Raw genomic sequence first — 21,292 nt, 5'->3', positions numbered from 1 at the left:
TGCCTCCTTCTTCCCTAGTTCCCCCTCCACCCTCCATAGTTCCCCTCCATCCTTCCTACATCCCCCTCCACCCTCCACCCTCCACCCTCCATACTTACCCCTCTATCCTCCCTACTTCCCCTCCATCCTCCCTTCGGCTCTTTCATTATTCCTTCTTCTCCCCAACTTCCCCACTTCCCCTCCATAATCCAAACTTCCCCCTCCATTTTCCCTACTTCCCCCTCCACCCTCCATACTTCCCCCTCCATCCGCCATAATTCCCCCTCCATTCTCCGTACTTCCCCTCCATCCTCCCTACTACCCCCCTCCACCCTCGTTACGTCCCACTCCATCCTCCATACTTCCCCATCCCTCCCAACTGCTGCTTTCATCCTCCCTACTTCCGACTCTATCCTCCGTACTTACCCCTCGACCCTCCATACTTCCCCCTTTACCTTCCATACTTCCCCCTTCCTCCTCCATACTTCCCTCTGAATCCTCAATACTTCCCTCCATCCTCCCATCGGTTCCTTCATTATTCCTACTTCACCCCGTCTTCCTACTTCCCCCTCCATAATCCCAACTTCCTCCCCACCTTCCCTACTTCCCCCTTCATAATCCCAACTTCCCCCTCCATCCTCCCTACTTCCCCCCCCCCCCCCCCCCCCCCCCACTCCATATTTCCCCCTTTATCCTCCCTACTTCTCCATCCTCCCATCGGTTCCTTCATCCTCCCTACTTCCGACTTTATCCTCTGTATTTCCACCTCCACCCTCCATACTTCCCCCTTCACCCTCCATACTTCTGCCTCCATAATCCCAACTTCCTCCACACCTTCCCTACTTCCCCCTCCATAAACCCAACTTCCCCCTTCATCTTCTCTACTTACCCCTCCACCCTCCATACTTCCCCCTCCATTCTTTGTACTTTCCCTCCACCCTCCATACTCCCCCCTCCATCCTCCCTACATCCCCCTCCTTCTTCCGTACTTCCCCTCCATCCTCCCTTCGGCTCCTTCATTACTCCTACTTCCTCCCCATCATCACTACTACCCTCTCCATAATTTTAACTGCCCTTTTCATCCTCCCTACTTCCATCTCCATTCTCCCTACTTCCCCTCATCTTCCCTACTGCCCCCCTCCACCCTCGTTACGTCCCCCTCCATCCTCCATACTTCCCCATCCCTCCCAACTGCCGCCTTCATCCTCCCTACTTCCGACGCTATCCTCCGTACTTCCCCCTCCACCCTCCATAGTTCCCCTCCACCCTCCATACTTCCCCCTTCACCCTCCATACTTCCCTCTCCTTCCTCCCTACTTCCCACCATTCTCCCATCGGTTCCTTCATTATTTCTACTTCACCCCATCTTCCTACTTCCCCCTCCATAATCCCAACTTCCCTCTGCACCTTCCCTACTTACCCCTCCACCCTCCCTCCCAACTTCCCTCTCTTTCCTCCCTACTTCTGCTTCTATCCTCCCTACTTCCCCATCAACCCTCCATAGTTCGCCTCCATCCTCCCTACTTCCCCCTCCACACTCCATACTTCCCCCTCAACCCTCCATAGTTCCCCTCCACCTTCCCTCCATCCTCCCTACTTCCCCCTCCACCCTATATAGTTACCCTCCATCCTCCCTACTTCCACCTCCACCCTCCATACTTCCCCCTCCATCCACCCTACTTCCCCTCCATCCTCCCTTCGACTCCTTCATTATTCCTACTTCTCCCTAACTTCCCTACTTCCCCCTCCATAATCCCATCATCCCCTCCATCCTCCCCACTTCCCTCTCCACCTTCCATTCTTTTCCCTCCATCCTCAGTACTTCCCCTCCATCCTTCCTTCGGCTCCTTCATTTTTCCTACTTCCTCCCCATCTTCACTACTTCCCCCTCCATAGTCCCTACTTACCCCGCCATAGTCCCTATTTCCATCTCCACCCTCCATACTTCCCCCTCCACCATCCATACTTCCCCCTCCATCCTCCCTACTTCCCCTGCCACCCCTATACTTCCACCTCCACCCTCCATACTTCCGCTTCCATCATCCTTACTTCCCCCTTAACCTTCCATATTTCCCCGCCATCCTCCCTAGTACCCCCACTATCGTCCCTATCCCCCCCTCCATCATCCCTACGTCCACTTCCTTCCTCCCTACTTCCCCGTCCATTCTCCGTACTTCTTCGTCCATCCTCCCTACCTTCCCTCCATCCTCCCTACTTCCCCCTCCTTCCTCTCTAATTCACCCTCCATCCTCCCTACTCCCCCCTCCACCTGTGAGGTGTTTTTGTCGGTTGTTTGTTTTTTAAAGGAACGATTTTTCTTTTGTTTTTTGTTCTGGTTTTCCGTTTATTTATTTCATTTTTTTTCTTAAGTGTTTCATTTGATGTTTGTTTATTATTACTTCCCCTCCATCATCTCTACTTCCCCCTCCTTAATATCAACTTCCCCGTCCATTCTCCGTACTTCCCCCCTCCCTCGCCCATACTCCCCCTTCCACCCTTTCCCCGTCCATCCTCCCTACTTTCCCCTCCACCTCCATATTTCCTCCGTACTTCCCCTCCATCCTTCCTTCGGCTCCTTCATTATTCCTACTTCCTCACCATCAGCACTACTTCCCTTGCCATAATTTAACTGCCCCTTTCATTCTCCCTACTTCCCCCTCCACCCTCCCTACTTCCGCCTCAATCCTCCCTACTTCCCCTCCATCCTCCCAACTCCCCCCTCCATCCTCAATACTTCCCCCCCATCCTCCCTCCTTCCTCTCCCTCTTCCCTAGTTCCCCCTCCACCCTCCATAGTTCCCCTCCATCCTTCCTACATCTCCCTCCACCCTCCACCCTCCATACTTCCCCCTCTATCCTCCGTACTTCCCCTCCATCCTCCCTTCGGCTCCTTCATTATTCCTTCTTCTCCCCAACTTCCCTACTTCCCCCCCATAATCCAAACTTCCCCCACCATTTTCCCTACTTCCCCCTCCACCCTCCATACTTCCCCCTCCATCCGCCATACTTCCCCCTCCATTCTCCGTACTTCCCCTCCATCCTCCCTACTACCCCCCTCCACCCTCGTTACGTCCCACTCCATCCTCCATACTTCCCCATCCCTCCCAACTGCTGCCTTCATCCTCCCTACTTCCGACTCTATCCTCCGTACTTACCCCACCACCCTCCATACTTCCCCCTTTACCTTCCATACTTCCCCCTTCATCCTCCATACTTCCCTCTGAATCCTCCCTACTTCCCACCATCCTCCCATCGGTTCCTTCATTATTCCTACTTCACCCCATCTTCCTACTTCCCCCTCCATAATGACAACTTCCTCCCCACCTTCCCTACTTCCCCTTCATAATCCCAACTTCCCCCTCCACCTTCCCTACTTACCCCTCCACCCTCCCTCCCAACTTCACTCTCTACCCTCCCTACTTTCTCTTCCATCCTCCCTACTCCTCCCCCCCCCCCCCTCCATACTTCCCCCTTTCTCCCTACTTCTCCATCCTCTCATCGGTTCCTTCGTCCTCCCTACTTCCGATTCTATCCTCCGTACTTCCACCTCCACCCTCCATATTTCCCCCTTCACCCTCCATACTCCCCTCTCCATCCTCCCTACTTCACACCATCCTCCCATCGGTTCCTTCATCCTCCCTACTTCCGACTTTATCCTCCGTATTTCCACCTCCACCCTCCATACTTCCCCCTTCACCCTCCATACTTCTGCCTCCATAATCCCAACTTCCTCCACACCTTCTCTACTTCCCCCACCATAAACCCAACTTCCCCCTTCATCTTCTCTACTTACCCCTCCACCCTCCATACTTCCCCCTCCATTCTTTGTACTTTCCCTCCACCCTCCATACTCCCCCCTCCATCCTCCCTACATCCCCCTCCTTCTTCCGTACTTCCCCTCCATCCTCCCTTCGGCTCCTTCATTACTCCTACTTCCTCCCCATCATCACTACTACCCTCTCCATAATTTTAACTGCCCCCTTCATCCTCCCTGCTTCCATCTCCATTCTCCCTACTTCCCCTCCATCTTCCCTACTGCCCCCTCCACCCTCGTTACGTCCCCCTCCATCCTCCATACTTCCCCATCCCTCCCAACTGCCGCCTTCATCCTCCCTACTTCCGACGCTATCCTCCGTACTTCCCCCTCCACCCTCCATAGTTCCCCTCCACCCTCCATACTTCCCCCTTCACCCTCCATACTTCCCTCTCCTTCCTCCCTACTTCCCACCATCCTCCCATCGGTTCCTTCATTATTTCTACTTCACCCCATCTTCCTACTTCCCCCTCCATAATGACAACTTCATCCCCACCTTTCCTACATCCCCGTCCATAATCCCAACTTCCACCTCCACCTTCCCTACTTACCCCTCCACCCTCCCTCCCAACTTCCCTCTCTTTCCTCCCTACTTCCGCTTCTATCCTCCCTACTTCCCCATCAACCCTCCATAGTTCGCCGTCATCCTCCCTACTTCCCCCTCCACACTCAATACTTCCCCCTCAACCCTCCATAGTTCCCCTCCACCTTCCCTACTTCACCCTCCATAATCCCAACTTCAACTCCACCTCGCCCTTTTTACACCTCCACCCTCCCTCCCAACCTTCCTCTCTATTCTCCCTACTTCCGCTCCCATCCTCCCTACTTCCCCCTCCACCCTATATAGTTACCCTCCATCCTCCCTACTTCCACCTCCACCCTCCATACTTCCCCCTCCATCCACCCTACTTCCCCTCCATCCTCCCTTCGACTCCTTCATTATTCCTACTTCTCCCTAACTTCACTACTTCCCCCTTCCATAATCCCATCATCCCCTCCATCCTTCCCACTTCCCCCTCCACCCTCCATTCTTTTCCCTCCATCCTCAGTACTTCCCCTCCATCCTCCCTTCGGCTCCTTCATTATTCCTACTTACTCCTGCTCATCCCTCTTCCCCCAACATAATTTTAACTCCCCCTTCACCCTCCCTACTTCCCCCTCCACCCTCCCTACTTCCCCTCAATCCTCGGCTACTTCATTAATCCTACTTCCTCTCAATCATCCCTACTTCCCCCTCCATAATCTCAACTTCCCCCGCCATAATCTCAACTTCCCCCTGCATCCTCCCTACTTTTCTTTCCACCCTAATACTTCCCCTCCATCCTCACTACTTCCCCCTCCACTCTCCATACTCCCCCCTCCATTCTACCTACTTCCCGTCCCTCCTCCCTTCGGCTCCTTCATTATTTCTACTTCCTCGCCAACCTCCCTACTTCCCCCTCCACCCTCCATACTCTCCCCTCCATCCTCCCTACTTCCCCCTCCACCCTCCATAGTTCTCCTCCATCCCCCCTACTTCCCCCTCCACCCTACATACTTCCCCCTCCATCCTCCGTATTTCCCCTCCATCCTCCCTTTGGCTCCTTCATTTTTCCTACTTCCTCCCCATCTTCACTACTTCCCCCTCCAAAGTCCCTACTTCCCCCTCCATAGTCCCTACTTCCATCTCCACCCTCCATACTTCCCCCTCCACCATCCATACTTCCCCCTCCATCCTCCCTACTTCCCCTGCCACCCCTATACTTCCACCTCCACCCTCCATACTTCCCCATCAATCCCCCCTACTCCCGCCTCTATCCTCCCTCCATACTTCCCACTCCATCCTCTGTACTTCCCCTCCATCCTCCCTACTTCCCCTCCATCCTCCCTTTTGCTCCTTCATTACTCCTACTTCCTCCCATCCTCCGTACTTCCCCTCCACCCTTCATACTCCCTACTTACCCCCATCCTCCGTATTTCCCCTCCACCCTCCAACTTCCCCCTCCATCCTCCCTACTTGCCCCTCCATCCTCCGTACTTCCCCTCCATCCTCCCTTCGGCTCTTTCATTACTCCTACTTCCTCCCCATCATAACTACTTCCCCCTCCATAATTTTAACTGCCCCCTCCATCCTCCCTACTTCCCCTCCATCCTCCCTACTGCCCCCTCCACCCTCGTTACGTCCCCCTCCATCCTCCATACTTCCCCATCCCTCCCAACTGCCGCCTTCATCCTCCCTACTTCCGACTCTATCCTCTGTACTTCCCCCTCCACCCTCCATAGTTCCCCTCCACCCTACATACTTCCCCCTTCACCCACGATACTTCCCTCTCCAGCCTCCCTACTCCCCACCATCCTCCCATCGGTTCCTTCATTATTTCTACTTCACCCCATCCTTCTACTTCCCCCTCCATAATCCCAACATCCCCTCCACCTTCCCTACTTACCCCTCCACCCTCCCTCCCAACTTCCCTCTCTATTCTCCCTACTTCCGCTTCCATCCTCCCTACTTCCCCCGAGACCCTCCATAGTTCCCCTGCATCCTCCCTACTTTTCCTTCCACCCTAATACTTCCCCTCCATCCTCACTACTTCCCCCTCCACTCTCCATACTCCCCCCTCCATTCTACCTACTTCCCGTCCGTCCTCCCTTCGGCTCCTTCATTATTCCTACTTCCTCGCCAACCTCCCTACTTCCCCCTCCACCCTCCATACTTTCCCCTCCATCCTCACTACTTCCCCCTCCACCCTCCATAGTTCCCCTCCATCCCCCTACTTCCCCCTCCACCCTTCATACTTCCCCCTCCATCCTCCGTATTTCCACTCCATCCTCCCTTCGGCTCCTTCATTTTTCCTACTTCCTCCCCATCTTCACTACTTCCCCCTTCATAGTTCCTACTTCCCCCGCCATAGTTCCTACTTCCATCTCCACCCTCCATACTCCCCCCTTCACCATCCATACTTCCCCCTCCATCCTCCCTACTTCCCCTGCCACCCCTATACTTCCACCTCCACCCTCCATACTTCCCCTTCCATCATCCTTACTTCCCCCTTAACCTTCCATATTTCCCCGCCATCTTCCCTAGTACCCCAACTATCGTCCCTGCCCCCCCTCCATCATCCCTACGTCCCCTTCCTTCCTCCCTACTTCCCCGTCCATTCTCCCTACTTCTCCGTCCATCCTCCCTACCTTCCCTCCATCCTCCCTACTTCCCCCTCCTTCCTCTCTAATTCACCTTCCATCTTCCCTACTGCCCCCTCCACCTGTGAGGTGTTTTTGTGGGTTGTTTGTTTTTTAAAGGAACGATTTTTCTGTTGTTTTTTGTTGTTGTTTTCCGTTTATTTATTTCATTTTTTTTCTTAAGTGTTTCATTTGATGGTTATTTATTTTTACTTCCCCTCCATCATCCCTACTTCCCCCTCCTTAATATCAACTTCCCCGTCCATTCTCCCTACTTCCCCCTCCACCCCCCATACTCCCCCTTCCACCCTTTCCCCTCCACCTCCCTACTTTCCCCTCCACCTCCATATTTCCCCCTCCATCCCCCTCCACCCTCCATACTTCCCCCTGCACCCTCCATACTTCCCCCTCAATCCTCCCTACTCCCGCCTATATCCTGCCTCCATACTTCCCCCTCCATCCTCTGTACTTCCCCTTCATCCTCCCTACTTCCCCTCCATCCTCCCTTCTGCTCCTTCATTACTACTTCCTCCCATCCTCTGTACTTCCCCTCCACCCTCATTACTCCCTACTTCCCCCCATCCTCCGTACTTCCCTTCCACCCTCCATACTTCCCCCTCCATCCTCCCTACTTACCCCTCCATCCTCCCTTCGGCTCTTTCATTACTCCTACTTCCTCCCCATCATCACTACTTCCCCCTTCATAATTTTAACTGCCCCCTTCATCCTCCCTACTTCCATCTCCATCCTCCCTACATCCCCTCCATCCTCCCTACTGCCCCTTCCACCCTCGTTACGTCCCCCTTCATCCTCCATACTTCCCCATCCCTCCCAACTGCCGCCTTCATCCTCCCTACTTCCGACTCTATCCTCTGTACTTCCCTCTCCACCCTCCATAGTTCCCCTCCACCCTCCATACTTCCGCTTTCACCCACCATACTTCCCTCTCCAGCCTCCCTACTTCCCACCATCCTCCCATCGGTTCCTTCATTATTCCTACTTCACCCCATCTTTCTACTTCCCCCTCCATAATCCCCTTCCTCCCCACCTTCCCTACTTCACCCTCCATAATCCCAACTTCCCCTCCACCCTCCCTCCCAACTTCCCCTCCACCTTCCTTCCCAACTTCCCTCTCTATCCTCCCTACTTCCGCTTCCACCCTCCCTACTTCCTCCTCAACCCTCCATAATTCCCCTGCATCCTCCCTACTTTCATTCCACCCTAATACTTCCCCGTCCATTCTCTCACTTCCCCGCCCATCCTCCCTACCTTCCCTCCATCCTCCCTACTTCCCCCTCCACCCTCCAAACTTTCCCCTCCATCCTGCCTACTCCCCACCCTCCCACACCTGTTAGGTGTTTTTGTCGGTTGTTTGTTTTTTAAAGGAACGATTTTTCTGTTGTTTTTTGTTGTTGTTTTCCGTTTATTTATTTCATTTTTTTCTTAAGTGTTTCATTTGATGGTTGTTTATTTTTACTTCCCCTCCATCATCCCTACTTCCCTCTCCTTAATATCAACTTCCCCGTCCATTCTCCCTACTTCCCCCTCCACCCCCCATACTCCCCCTTCCACCCTTTCCCCTCCACCTGCATATTTTCCCCTCCATCCCCCTCCACCCTCCATACTTCCCCCTGCACCCTCCATACTTCCCCCTCCACCTGTTAGGTGTTTTTGTCGGTTGTTTGTTGTCTTACTTCCGACTCTATCCGCCGTACTTCCCCCTCCACCCTCCATAGTTCCCCTCCATCCTCCATACTTCCCCCTTCACCCACCATACTTCCGTCTCCACCCTCCCTACTTTCCACCATCCTCCACATCGGTTCCTTTATTATCCCTACTTCACCCCATCTTCCTACTTCCCCCTCCATAATCCCAACTTCCTCCTCACCTTCCTTACTTCACCCTCCATAATCCGGAATTCCCCTCCACCTTCCCTACTTACCCCTCCACCCTCCCTCCCAACTTCCCTCTCTATCCTCCCTACTTCCGCTTCCATCCTCCCTACTTCCCCCTGAATCCTCCATACTTCCCCCTCCATCCTCCCTACTTCCCCCTCCACCCTCCATACATCCCCCTCCATCCTCCCTACTTCTCCTCCATCCTCCCTTTGTCTCCTTCATCATTCCTATTTCTCCCTATCTTCCCTACTTCCCCCTCCATAATCCCATCATCCCGTCCATCCTCCCTACTTCCCCCTCCACCCTCCATTCTTTCCCCTCCATCCTCCGTACTTCCCTTCCATCCTCCCTTCAGCTCCTTCAGTATTCCTACTTACTCTCCATCATCCCCCTTCTCCTAGTTTATTTTCCCTACATCCTCACTACTTCCCCCTCCATCCTCCCTATTTCCCTTTCTACAGCTTTACTTCTCACTCCATCCTCCCTACTTCCCCTCCATCAACACTACTTCTCCCTCCACCCCCTTACTTCTTCATCAATCCTCTCACTCGTCACGATATGGCTGAAATACTGCCGATATGACGTTAAGTATAAACTCACTCACTCACTCCATCCTCCCAACAACTTCACCCTCCATCCTCCCTACTTCCCTCTCCATCCTCCCTACTTTTCCCTCATGCTCCCTTCTTCTCTATCCACCCACCCTACTTCTCTTAACGCCCCCCCCCCCCGCACCCTTTCTCGTTAATCTGTTTGAATGTCTCTGTTCACTGTTTGACATATTTGTTGTTCCTTGTAAATTTCGTCGTTGTTTTAATTTGTTGGATTTTTCATTCTCTCTTGATTCTTTCTTTCTTTGTTTGGTGATTTCTTTGGTAGATTGTTTATCCTTTCCTTGTTTATGCTTGTTAGTTGATTGATTGAGCTTTATTTGTTATTTGTTTATGCTGTGATTGTTTCTCGATTTTGTTGATTTTCTTATTTGTTTGAAATTTTGTTTTGTTGTTTCTTGATTTTGTTTTCTGTCTGTTATTTGTTCGTTCGTTTTTTGTTTGTTTCCTGTTGTTTGTTTGTTTGTTTCATTGCTTGTTTGTGTCGTTGTCTGTTGGGTGAGGTGGTTAGCTGGTTTGTGTGGTTGAATGTTTGTTTGTTTATTTGTTTATTTGCATTTTTGTTCGCTTTTGGATTGTTTTTTGTTTGATGTTTTTGTTGGATGTGTGTTTTTTTAAAGGAACTATTTTTCTTTTGTTTTTGGTTGTTGTACGTTTGTTTATTATTTGGTTATTTGTCCGTTCATGTATTTCATTTTTTTCTTAAGTGTTTGATTTGAAGGTTGTTGTTTTAACTTATTTGACTGGTTGTCTCTTTTGTTTCCTGGTTGTTTTTCTGTTTGGTTGTTTGCATGGGTTTTTGTGTTGTTTGTTTGTTCATGTCTATGTCTCCATTGTTCCCTAACCTCCCAATTTCCCGATGTATTCCTCCTATCTACCCCTCTACACACCCTACATATTTTTCTCCTATCCTCTCTAAATATATTTCCGGCCATTGTTCCCATTTTCTCATTATTCCTACCTACTTGTTTGTTTTTTTTAGCTTGATTCGTTATTGGTTCAACTGTTTCTTCTTTTAGTTGTCGTTATTTCTTTGTTGTGTTTATTATAATAGTTCTTTCCTTGGTTTTCTTTTTTCGCTTTTTTTCCAGTGTGCTTGTTTTTTTGTTGTTGTGTTTATTTCTTTAGTTGTGTTTTCTTGTCATTTGTTTCCTTAGTTGATATTCCTTTTTGGGTGTTGATTATCTGGTTTGTGTGTTTGGTTGGTTTGTTTAGTTGTTTATCATTCTTTTGTATGTCTTCTGTTGTTAGTTTGATGTTTGTTTGGATGTTTTGTTTCGTGTTTCTTGTTTTATTGTTTGTATCTCTGGTTTAATATTTGATTGTTTTGTGTTCAGTTGATTCCATGTGTGCGTGTGTTCTTTTGTTTGGTCATTTTTGGAATGGTTGTTTTCTTTGGTTGTTTTTTTTATGCTTCAGGTTGGCTCCTGATTATGTTGTTTGTTTGTTTTAATTCGGTCGTTTTTTGTCAGATTTTTTGCAAATTATTTCTTTCTTTGCTACATGGTTTATTGATTTTTAAAATATTTCCCCCGCTTCCTTCTTCATATAGTTTGTGGTTCCTCTGCTTAGTTTTTTTTGCTGTCTGTTAATTATTTGTTTGTTCTGTTTTTCATTTAATTGTTTGTGTTGTGTTCTTGTTTGCTTGTTTTTGATGTTTGCTTGCTGTTTCATGATTTTACTGTTTCCTGTTCGTTTTTTTCCTTTTGGGTTTGTTGTTTCTTTTCGATTTCACTTGTGCATGTTTTTTGCTTCGCTATTTGTTTGTTATAGAGTTCTGTTTGGTTGGGGTTATTTTTGTTGTGGGGGCACTTTTCTGTTTGATGATTTTTTTTATATATTCTGTTGATTTTATGTCATGGTGTTTGGGTTGAATGCTTGGATAGTTATTTGGCAAATCTATTTGTTGTTTTTTTGTTTGTTTGCCTTTTCTTGTTTTATTGTCTTTGGCTTGTTGATTTGTTCGTTGATTGGTTGTGTCTTTTGTTGTTTGTGTTCTTGTCTTTTTGTTTCGTTTTTTTTTAGGGTTCTTAGGCTGTTTGTTTCTTTATGGGGTTGGTTAGTTTTGTATTTTGTTTGGTTTAAGGATTTTTTTTTCTTGTTTTGTCTTTTTTTCTTTCGTCTTTGGTGCCTTTTTTGTGTTCTTTCTCGTCTTAATTGTTTGTTTTGTTGCTTATTTCGTTGTTTGTTTCGTTGCTTCTCTGTTTGGTTGAAGATGTGTTTTTGTGTGTGGTGTATTTGCATGTTCGTTTGTTTCGTCTGTTGGCTGCCTTCATCTTTGTTTATCATTTACTGTGTTTAGGGGTTATTTATATTGTTTTTGTTGTTAATGTACCTTTTTTGTTGTTTTTTGTTGTTTGTTTTTTTGTTTCTTTGGTGGTTTGGTTTTATGGTTGATGTGAAGGTCGTTTTGTACATTGGTTGGCTGGGGGTTTGGGTTTTTGGTTGTTTGCTTGGTTGGTGGTTTGTCTCTTTTGTTGGTTCATTGTTCGGCTGGTAGGTTTATCCATCGCCCCTACTTCCCTATCCATCTTTCATACTTCCCCCTCCACACACCCGTCATCCCCTCCATTCACGCTCAATGCTTTTCTCTTCATTATTCCCATTGTCTCAATCTTCGCCCTTTTCTTTCTGTTTGTTTCATTATTTGTTCAATTGTTTATTGTTTTAGTTGGTTGGATAAAATTTGCTATCACTTATTTGCTTTTGTTTGATTGTGCGTGTGTGTATGTGTGTGTGTGTGTGTGTGTGTGTGTGTGTGTGTGTGTGTGTGTGTGTGTGTGTGTGTGTGTGTGTGTGTGTTTACCTGGCTGAATCCGTTTGTTTCCTTCGTTGGTTGTTTAGCTTTTTGTTTGCTTTGGGTTTTTTTCGTTTGTTGATTGTTTGTGTGTCATTAAATTCATGCTCTGTTTGTTTGTCTTTTCTTAGTGTTTAATTTGTTTTCTTGTAGAATCGTTTTGTCTTGTTTTTTATTTGTATAGGTAGACTTTTTCTTATTGTTTTTTTTTATTGTTTATATTGTGGGCGTGTTTTTTACTTGGTTTTGTTCTTTGTTTTTTTGGTTTCGTTCTGCGTTTAGCTGCATATGATTTTGTTTGTTTGTATCCTTCTTTGTTTACTTATATAATGGCTTCTTCTGTTTTCTGTTCTGTTTGGAGTGTTTTTCTTACTTTTTGTTTTTTGTTCTTGTGTTGCTTAGTGTTTTTGTTTTGTTATTTATAGTTTTGGTTGCCTGTTTGTGTGTCTGTATCTTTTTATGTGTCGTTTATTTGCTTAGTTTGTTGGATTCTTCGGTTGTTTCCTTGTCCTTTGTTTGATTGAGTGTTTCTTCTTCAGTTGTTGTTTGTTTGTGTGTTTATGTATTATTTGGTTTCATGTATATTTGGTTGGCTTTTTTCCTTTTCGTTTTTTAGTTGACTTTTTGTCTGTTTGTTGCTAGGTTCGTTTATTTAGTTGGTTGTGTATTGTGGTTGGTTTGCTTGCGTTGCATTGCTGTTTTTCTTACATTTTGTTGCTAGTTGTTTTCTGTTTCTTTGTGTGTTTGTTTCTCTGTTTTATTAATTACTCTTTTTTGGTTTTTGCTTCTTTTCTTGTTTGAATGATTGTTCCTTTTCTTATATATTTTTTGTTGTTGTTGATCGTTTCTTTCTTTCTTTGTTGGGTCGTTTATAATTGTGTTTATGATTGTTTGGGCATATTGATGTTTGTTGATTTAGTTTGCTAATCCTGTGTACGTTATTTTTTGGTTGTTTCTTTTGTCGGTTGCGTGTTTGTTATGTCGTTTACTTTTCTTTGTTGGTTTGGATAGTTAGTAGTTTGGTTAGTGCGTTGTTATTTTCTTTCTTTGGTATTTTGTTTAATTTGATTGTTTCTTGGCTGCTTGTTTATTTTTTGGCTTGCTTGGTTACTTGGTTGATTTGGTTTGTTGGTTGATTTATTGTTTACTGTTTCTTTATTCGACTGTTTATTGGTTCTTTTTTATTTTATTCATTGTTTGTTCCGTTATTCCTTTGTTTGTCTGTTATTCTTTGGTTTGTTGGTTGATTGTTTTGTTGTTTTTGTCTTTTAGTAAACTGAGTGAGTTCGGTTTACTTGTTTGTGCTTTTTGTTTTCGTTTATGATTCTTTTGATTATTTTGTTGCTTGTTTTTGGTTTGTTTGTTCGTTATTTCGTTTTTCATGTTTTTTGGTTCATGTTTTGTTTCATTTCGTTTTGAATTCGTTATGTTTGTTGTTTATTTGTATCTTAGCTTGTATTATTTGTAATTATTTGTCTAAAGTGTTGATTTAGTTGGTTGGTTATTTTTGCTTCTTCTTTTTTCATGTACCATTTTGTTTCCCTGCTCGTTTGTAATTTCATTTGGGTCTTTGTTTTTCTTCTGGATAGTTGTGTTTGGTTGTATGCTATTTTCATTGTTTCTTTGTTTATGTCGGTTTCTTTAGTGTCTCTTGTTAGTTGTCTTCTTGTCGTTTGTTTGGTAAGTTGTTACTTGTCTGGTTGTTGCATTGTTTATTTGTTTGTTTCTTGCTTTATTGTTTGTATCTGATCTTCATTTCTTCCTTGTTTTGTGTGTTGATTCTTTTAATAGTTGGTAGGTTGTTTCTTTGTATTATTTTTGCATTTTTCTTTCTTTTGTGTTGATTTTTTGTTTCTTAGTTGTTACCTTTCTTGGTTTCTTTGGTGGCTGATTGATTGGTTCTTTGATCATTTGTTTTAGTAGAACGGTAGTGCTTTGTACCTTTCTGTTATTTGTTTAGGTTGCTGGTTGTTTCTTGATTCTGTTGTTTTGTTTTCTACTTATTTATTTGTTTTTGTTGTTTTAATTATTCTTTAGATACATGTTTGGTTAGTTTGCTGTTTGATTTGTTTACTTATTTTGTTGTTTAGTTTGACTGTCTTTTTTCCTTGATTTGTTTGCTTTGGTTTTGTGTGCAGTTCTTTTTTTATTTTGTTGTTTCTCAGATCAAAGTTTTAGTTTCTTATTAGTGCTGTTTATTTGTGTTGATGGATGTCTTTTTACATTTTTACTTGTTGTTTGTATGTTTATTTGTCTTGTAAAGTATATTTATTTGTTTGTGTTTTATTTTCTAACCTGACAGTGGTTTATTGTGTTTAATTTTGCTGTTATTGCTGGATGTTTCTGTTTTTGTGTCTTTGTTTGTATTTTTTATGTAGTTTTCTTTTCTTACTTTCTTATATATTTGGTTGTTTGGTTGTTGCTTTTGGGACAATTGTTATTTCACTAGTTAGTTCTTCTTTGTTTTTTGCTTTTCTTGTTTGTTTGGTTACATTTTTATTTGGTTGTATTTTTTGTTTCATTTGTTTGTCTGTATGTTTGTTTTGATAGTACATTGTGTAGGTTTTTTTATTTTTTTTATTGCATTATCATTTGTTTCTTTGGTGTTTTGGGTTGTTTAGTTTCTTGTTTGGTTTGTTGAATGCCTAGTAGGTTGTTTCTTTGTAAGTTGAGTTTTATATTTTCTTATTTTTTTTTTGTTCTGATAGTTCTTTTTACTGTTCACCTTTTTTTTTTTCCTAGTTCCTTGTTTTTGCCCTAGTGTTGAATGGTTGTGTTGTGTTTTATTTTTTCCTTAAATTTCTTTTCTTTTGCTACTGGTTACTTGCTTATCGTAATTTTTCATTTAATTTGTCATTCCATTTTTGGTTTGTTTGGTTCTTCTTCTTGTTTGTTTGTTTATTCTGTGTATGTTTGTTTGGTCGCTTGTAGTTTTCATTTTTTTATTGATTTGTTTGTTTATGCGCTCAGTGTTTTCTTTGGTTGTCACTTTTCTATATTCTTCTTTTGTTTTTGTTTGATATTTGAAAGGTTGATAATTGTTTGTTTGTGTTAATTGTTTATGCTCATCCAGGTTTTGCCATTGTTTAATTGTTTGTTTTGTTTGTTGTCTTCCTTATTTAACGGATTATTTGTTTTGTTGTGTGCTTGTTTGTTGGTTTGTTTGCTATATAAGGTTTTTTGCGTGTTTTGTTGTTTATTCATATTTTGGGTGGTTTCTGTGGTTGTTTTTTTCGTATGGAGATTTTTTGCTGTTTCTTTTTGTTCATGCAGTTGACTGTTTTTATCTTATTTGGTGGTTTGTTTTGTTTCTTTCTTGGTTCTTTTCCTCTTTTTGGTGGTTTCTTTTGTTGTTCGTTTATTCGGGTTTACTCTTTGGTCAGGTTTTTTGGTGATTTCTTGTTTGTTTATTTGTTTCATGGTTTCTTTGGTTGTTTCTTTCATTTTGATTTTTTGGTTTTGTAATTAAATGCTTATGTTGCAGGATTTCTTTCTTTTCGTTTGCTTTGTTTGTTCATTCCTTCGTTGTTTTGATGATTGGTTTTTTGTTTGTTTCTTTTTGTAGTTTCTTTGTATGGAGGGATTTTCGTTTGTTCCTTGGTTGTTTTTGTATGTCGGTTTCATCAGTTTACTTTTTTGATTGTTGTATTGATTTCTGTATGCATCTTAGTGTTTTTAGGCTTTTGTTTTGTTTTTTCTTGTTTTCTTGTTTTTGTGTGTATAAGTGTGTGTGTGTTTCAACTTGTTTGTTTTGTTGTTTAATTTCATTTGCTTGGTTGGAGTTTGAATAGTTTACAGCGTTGTTTTTTTTAAAAATTTCTTTGGTGGTTTGGTTTTCTGGTTGTTTGTAGGCTGGTTGTTTGTTTAGTTGATTGGTTTGTTTGTTTGTTGGTTTGATTCACGTGTTTTTGCCCCGATTGGGGTTTGTTTGTTTCGTTGGTAGATCGATTGCTTGTTAGATTGTATATTAGGGGGTTGGATGGTTGATTGCTTCATTCTCCTTGCCTCCCCCTTCAGTTTCGCTAATTTTCCCTTTGTTTGCTTGCACCCTTGCTTTTGTTTGTCTCTACTTTCGCTCCATCTTCACCACTTCCCCTCCACCCTCCCCACATATCCTTTCATTTACCCTACCTCCTAACCTCCCCTAAGATCCCCGCTTTTCCTTCCTTACTTCACCCTCCCCTTCATTCTTCCTACTTCCCCCTCAGTTCTCCCTACTTATCCCTTATCCTCTGTAGTTTTTCTTCCATCACCCCAACTTCAACGATCTCCCCCCATCTCATTTCTCCACCTCCCTATATATCGCCCTTTCCTTCCTACTCCTCCTTACATCATTTCTACGTCTTCCTTCATACTGCTTACTGCTCCATCCATCTACCCTATTTCATCCTTCATTATTCCTATTTCTCCGTTCTTATTGCCTAACGTCCTTCCACCACCCCCACCATTCCTTCTCTCTACATATTCTCAATTTCTCCCTTCATCCTCCCTACTTCCCCTCCATCCTCCCAACTTCCCCTTCATCCTTCCTACTTCCCCTCGAACCCCTACTTCCCATCCATCCTCCCTAGTTCCCCTCCAACCCTACCTCCCCTCCATCCTCCATACTTCCCCTCCATCCTCCATACCATCCCTCCATCCTCCCTACTTCCCCTTCATCCTTCCTACTTCCCCTCCAACCCTACTTCCCCTTCATCCTCCATACTTCCCCTCCATCCTCCATACCATCCCTCCATCCTCCCTACTTCCCCTTCATCCTCCCTCCTTCCTCTCCAGTCTCTCTATTTCTTCCTTCATCCTCCCTTCTTGGCCTCCCCTCTACTTCCCCTCCGTCCTCCATACGTCAATTCAATCGTCTCTATTTCTTCCTCCATCCTCCGTACTTCCCCTCTACTCCTACTTCCTCTCCACCCCTACCCCCCCCCCCCACCCCCCCCCCCCCTCTATAATTCACCTAAATCCTCTCTATTTCTCTATTTCTCACTCCATCCTCCCTACTTCCCCTCCACCCCTTACTTCGCTTCCATCCTCCATACTTCCCCTCCATCATCTCTATTGCTCCCTCCATCCTCTCTATACTTCCCCATCGATTCTCTCTACATCCCCTCCATCCTCCAGACTTCCCCTCCATCCTCGCCACTTGCCCATCCATCCTCCTTACTTCCCCATCCATTCTCTCTACATCTCCTACAATCCTCTCTACTTCCCATCCACCACCATCCCTACTTCCCCCCATCCCCCTACTTCCCTTCCATCCCCTCTATTTTCCCTACATCCTCCCCATTTCTCCCTCATCGTCCAAACTCCCCAACTTCTCCCTCCATTCTCCCAAATTCTGCCTCCACCCTCCATACTTCAGCCTTCCTTCAACTTTTCTCTCTTCAACCTCCATCCTCCCAACTTCTCCCTACAGCCTCCCTACTTCTCCCTCCATCTTCCATTTGTTGGTTATTTTCGTTTTTGTTTCATTTTGTTGATATGTATATTTGTGTGTGTTTATTTCTAACTGTATATTTAGTTGGCTACGTCTGTTTGTTTCCATGTTATTTGTTTGTTTGTTTTTTTCGGTGTTGGTCGATTGATTAGTTTTATGTTTCTTTCGTTTCCCGCTTGTTTGTTTGTTTGGTTGGTTCGTTCGTTCTTTTTCTTTTGTTTTATTTTGTTTCTTTGTTTCTTTGTTTGTGTAAGTTTGATTAGCTTCTATTTTTAGTTATTTGTTTGTTATTTGTTTGTTTGGTTAGTTGTTTCGTCTTTGATTGTTAATTTTGTTTGTAGCGTTTCCTGTTTAATGTTCTATTGTTTGTATCTTTGATTTATTTTTCGTTTGATGAAGTTATTATTTCTTTGAATGGTTGGTAGGTTATTTGTTTGGGTTTCCTTCTTTCTTGGGTTTGATTTTCAGTCTGTTTTGTTTGTTTAGTATTTTGATTGTTTCTTTGCTGGTTTGCTTTGTTGGCTGATTGACAATTTCTTTTATTGATATTGTTTTTTTCCTTTGGTTACATGTCTTGGTTGTTTGTTGGTTTTTGTATTTTAGTTGAATGATTATCTATTGTTTGTTTGTATCTGTTATTTCTTTAGGTTTGTTATTAGGTATTGATTTTGTTCTTTGTTTTTTCATTTTTGTTGTCGTTATATTAATTATATATTTTGTTGTTCGGTTTGTTTGTTTGTTTTTTAGTCCTATTTTTTGTTTGGTTGTTGGTTTCTTTTGTTGGGGTTTTCGATGTTTCTTTGTTTATTGCTTTGTTTCTTTTTTTTCGGTTGGATTTTTCTTTCTTTTTTTCCCTGTTTTTGTGTTCCTCTTCGTGACTTTGGTTTGTTTGTTTGTTTCCTTCTTTTGTGGTGTTTGACTGCATGGTTATTATTATTATCATTTATTTTAGGAGGGGAGGGGATGCGGCGGGGTTGCTTGTTACTGTTAGTCTTTTTGTGTGTCTCTGTTCTTTGTTTGATATATTTGTTTTTTGCTGCACTGACTAATCTATGTTTGTTTGTTTCGTTTGTTTGTTAGGTTTACTGCTTTTGTTGTTTGTTTTATTGTTTGTTTGTATTTCGTTCAGTGAGAATTTTGGGCGATTTGTTTCTCATATCTCTTTTATTGAGTTTTTGTTTTGTTGGGTTTGTTAGGCTGGTTTCTTTGCATATTTCTCTGTTTCTCTAGTTTGTTGGACTTTTCGTTCCTCCTTGATTCTTTCTTTGAGTGTTTGGGGATTTTTTGGTTGATTGTTTTATCCTTTGCTTGTTTATGTTTGTTAGTTGTTTGATTGAGCTTTGTTTTGTTATTTGTTTATGCTGGGAATTGTTTGTCGATTTTGTTGTGCTTGTTTAGCTCTTTTGCTATTTTTCTTCTTTGTTTGGTATTTTGTGTTAATGTTTGTTTTGTTTTCTGTTATTTGTTCGTTCGCTTTTTGTTCGTTTCCTGTGTTTTGTTTGTTTCACTGCCTGTTTGTTTCGTTGTTTGCTGGGTTAGGTGGTTACCTAGTTTGTTTGGTTGAATGTCTGTTTAGCTGTTTATTTGTATGTTTGTTAGCTTTTGGATTGTTTTTTTTTGTTTGGTGTTTATGTTGGTTGTGTGTTTTGTGTTTTCTTCTTTCTTGTTAGTTTAAAGGAACAATTGTTCTTTTGGTTTTTGCTAACGTTGTACGTGTTTTTATTTGGCTATTTGTTCGTCCATTTTTCGTCCAAATGTTTATTTTGATGGTTGGTTGTTTTGTTTAATTGTTGATAGTCTCTTTTGTTTCCTGTTTGTTTTTCTGTTTGGTTGCCTGTATGGGTTTTTGATTGTTCGTTTGGTTGTCTGCTTCTCTTTGTATTTGTTTATTTGTTCATCCTTGTCTCTCCCTCCATTGGAACACTTCACCCAGTACACACCCTACATATGCTTCCCTCTATCCTCTCTCATTATTTGTTTGCTTTGTTAGTTTGTTTCCTTATTTTGTTTATTATATTTGTTCTTTCTTTGGTTTTCTTTTTTTTTCTACCTTTTATGTGTGTGTTTGTTTCTCTTCGTTCTTTTGTTTGTTTCCTTGCTTGTATTTGCTTCTTTTGTTCGTTTGTTTTTAGTTGTTTTCTTGTCATTTGTTTCGTTGACAATTGTTTTCATATGTGGGTGTTATTTTTTTTTATGTGTTTGTTTATTTGGTTTGTTTAGGTGTTTATCATTCTTTTGTATGTCTTCAGTTGTTAGTTTGATGTTTGTTTGGTTGTTTTGTTTCCAGTTTCTTGTTTTATTGTTTGTATCTCTGGTTTAATATTTTGTTTGTTTTGTTCCTTGTTTGTTCCTTTGAGTAGTTGGTATTTGGTTTCAATGTTGTTGCTTTCTGTTTTGTTGTTTGGATCTTGGTTTACTTTGTTGAATGAATCATTTTTGTTTTATTAATTGTTTTGTGTTCTGTTGATTCTATGGGTGTATGTGTGTGTGTGTGTGTGTGTGTATGTGTGTGTGTGTGTGTGTGTGTGTGTGTGTGTATTCTAGTTTTTGTCATTCATTTTAGGAATGGTTGTGTTTTGTTTTGTAAGTTTCAGGTTGGCTTCGGATTATATTGTTTGTTTGTTAATTCTTTTGTTTTTTTGTCAGATTTCTTTGCAAATTATTTCCTTTGTTTAATACCTGGTTTATTGATATTTTAGTATTTTATCCCCTTCTTTCTTTATTTGCCTTTATAATGCCTCCTCTGCTCAGTTTATTTCCTGGTTGTTTCTCTATCTGTTAATTGTTTGTTTGTACTGTTTCTCCTTTTATTGTTTGTGTTGTTTTCATGATTGGTTGTTTTGGATGTTTTTGATTTTAGTTCTTTTTCCTGTTTCAGTTGTTTTTAGCTGAATGGATGTTTTTCTTGTTTGTTGATTTTAATGTTTCCTGTTTGTTTTTCCTTTTGGCTTTGTTGTTTTCTTTTTGATTTCGCTTGTGCGTGTTTTTTCTTCGTTATTTGTTTGTTTTAGAGTTCTGTTTGGTTGGTTTTTTTTAGTTGTACGGATACTTTTCTGTTTCTGATTTTTGTGTGTATGTTTTGTTAGTTTTATGTCATGGTGTTTGGGTTGAATGTTTGGAATGTTATTTCTTTGTTTTTATGCTTGGATAGTTATTGGCTAGTTCATTTGTTTTTTGTTAGTTTAATTTGGTTGCTTTTTCTTGTTTTATTGTCTTTGGCTTGTTGATTTGTTCGTTGCTGGTTGTGTCTTGTTGTTTGTTTACTTGTTTCTTTGTTTCATTTTCTTTTGGGGTTCTTAGGCAGTTTGTTTCTTTATTGATTAGGTTAGTTTTGTATTTTGTTATTTGTTTTGTTAGTTGATTTTTTCTTGTTTTGTTGCTTTGTCTTTTTTATTGAATAGATGTGCTTTGTGTGTTTGTTTCTGTTGTATCTTTATGTTGCTGAGTGTTGATTGAAAACAAATCCCTTCGTTTTTCGTGCCTATTTTTGTGTTCTTTCTCATCTAGATTGTTTGTTTTGTTGCTTATTTCGTTGTTTGTTTTGTTGTTTCTCTGTTTGGTTTAGGAAGTGTTTTTGTGTGTGGTGTATTTGCATTGTTTG

At 42.7% G+C, this 21,292-nt stretch overlaps 3 protein-coding genes across 3 annotated transcripts; 1 reads left to right on the top strand and 2 right to left on the bottom strand.

Moving 5' to 3' along the window:
• Window positions 1–1,655: 1,655 nt before the first annotated feature.
• On the bottom strand, window positions 1,656–1,943 carry LOC139473328 (uncharacterized). Its single transcript, XM_071255855.1, has one exon. It carries the CDS (start codon window positions 1,941–1,943, stop codon window positions 1,656–1,658), a length of 288 nt encoding a protein of 95 aa, XP_071111956.1.
• Window positions 1,944–4,269: 2,326 nt separating this feature from the next.
• On the top strand, window positions 4,270–6,187 carry LOC139473327 (DNA-directed RNA polymerase II subunit RPB1-like). Its single transcript, XM_071255854.1, has 2 exons — window positions 4,270–4,303; window positions 4,842–6,187. Exons 1-2 carry the CDS (start codon window positions 4,270–4,272, stop codon window positions 6,185–6,187), a joined length of 1,380 nt encoding a protein of 459 aa, XP_071111955.1.
• Window positions 6,188–8,424: 2,237 nt separating this feature from the next.
• Window positions 8,425–9,071, bottom strand: LOC139473326 (uncharacterized). The gene is made up of 2 exons (XM_071255853.1): window positions 8,894–9,071; window positions 8,425–8,609 (listed from the first exon to the last, which is right to left on the bottom strand). Exons 1-2 carry the CDS (start codon window positions 9,069–9,071, stop codon window positions 8,425–8,427), a joined length of 363 nt encoding a protein of 120 aa, XP_071111954.1.
• Between the last annotated feature and the right edge of the window lie 12,221 nt (window positions 9,072–21,292).

This window comes from Haliotis cracherodii, unplaced genomic scaffold (assembly GCF_022045235.1).
Source record: "Haliotis cracherodii isolate W230 unplaced genomic scaffold, xgHalCrac1.p SCAF_28, whole genome shotgun sequence".
NCBI classification, from domain to species: Eukaryota; Metazoa; Mollusca; class Gastropoda; order Lepetellida; family Haliotidae; genus Haliotis; species Haliotis cracherodii.
This window is presented reverse-complemented; position numbering and strand designations above follow the sequence as displayed.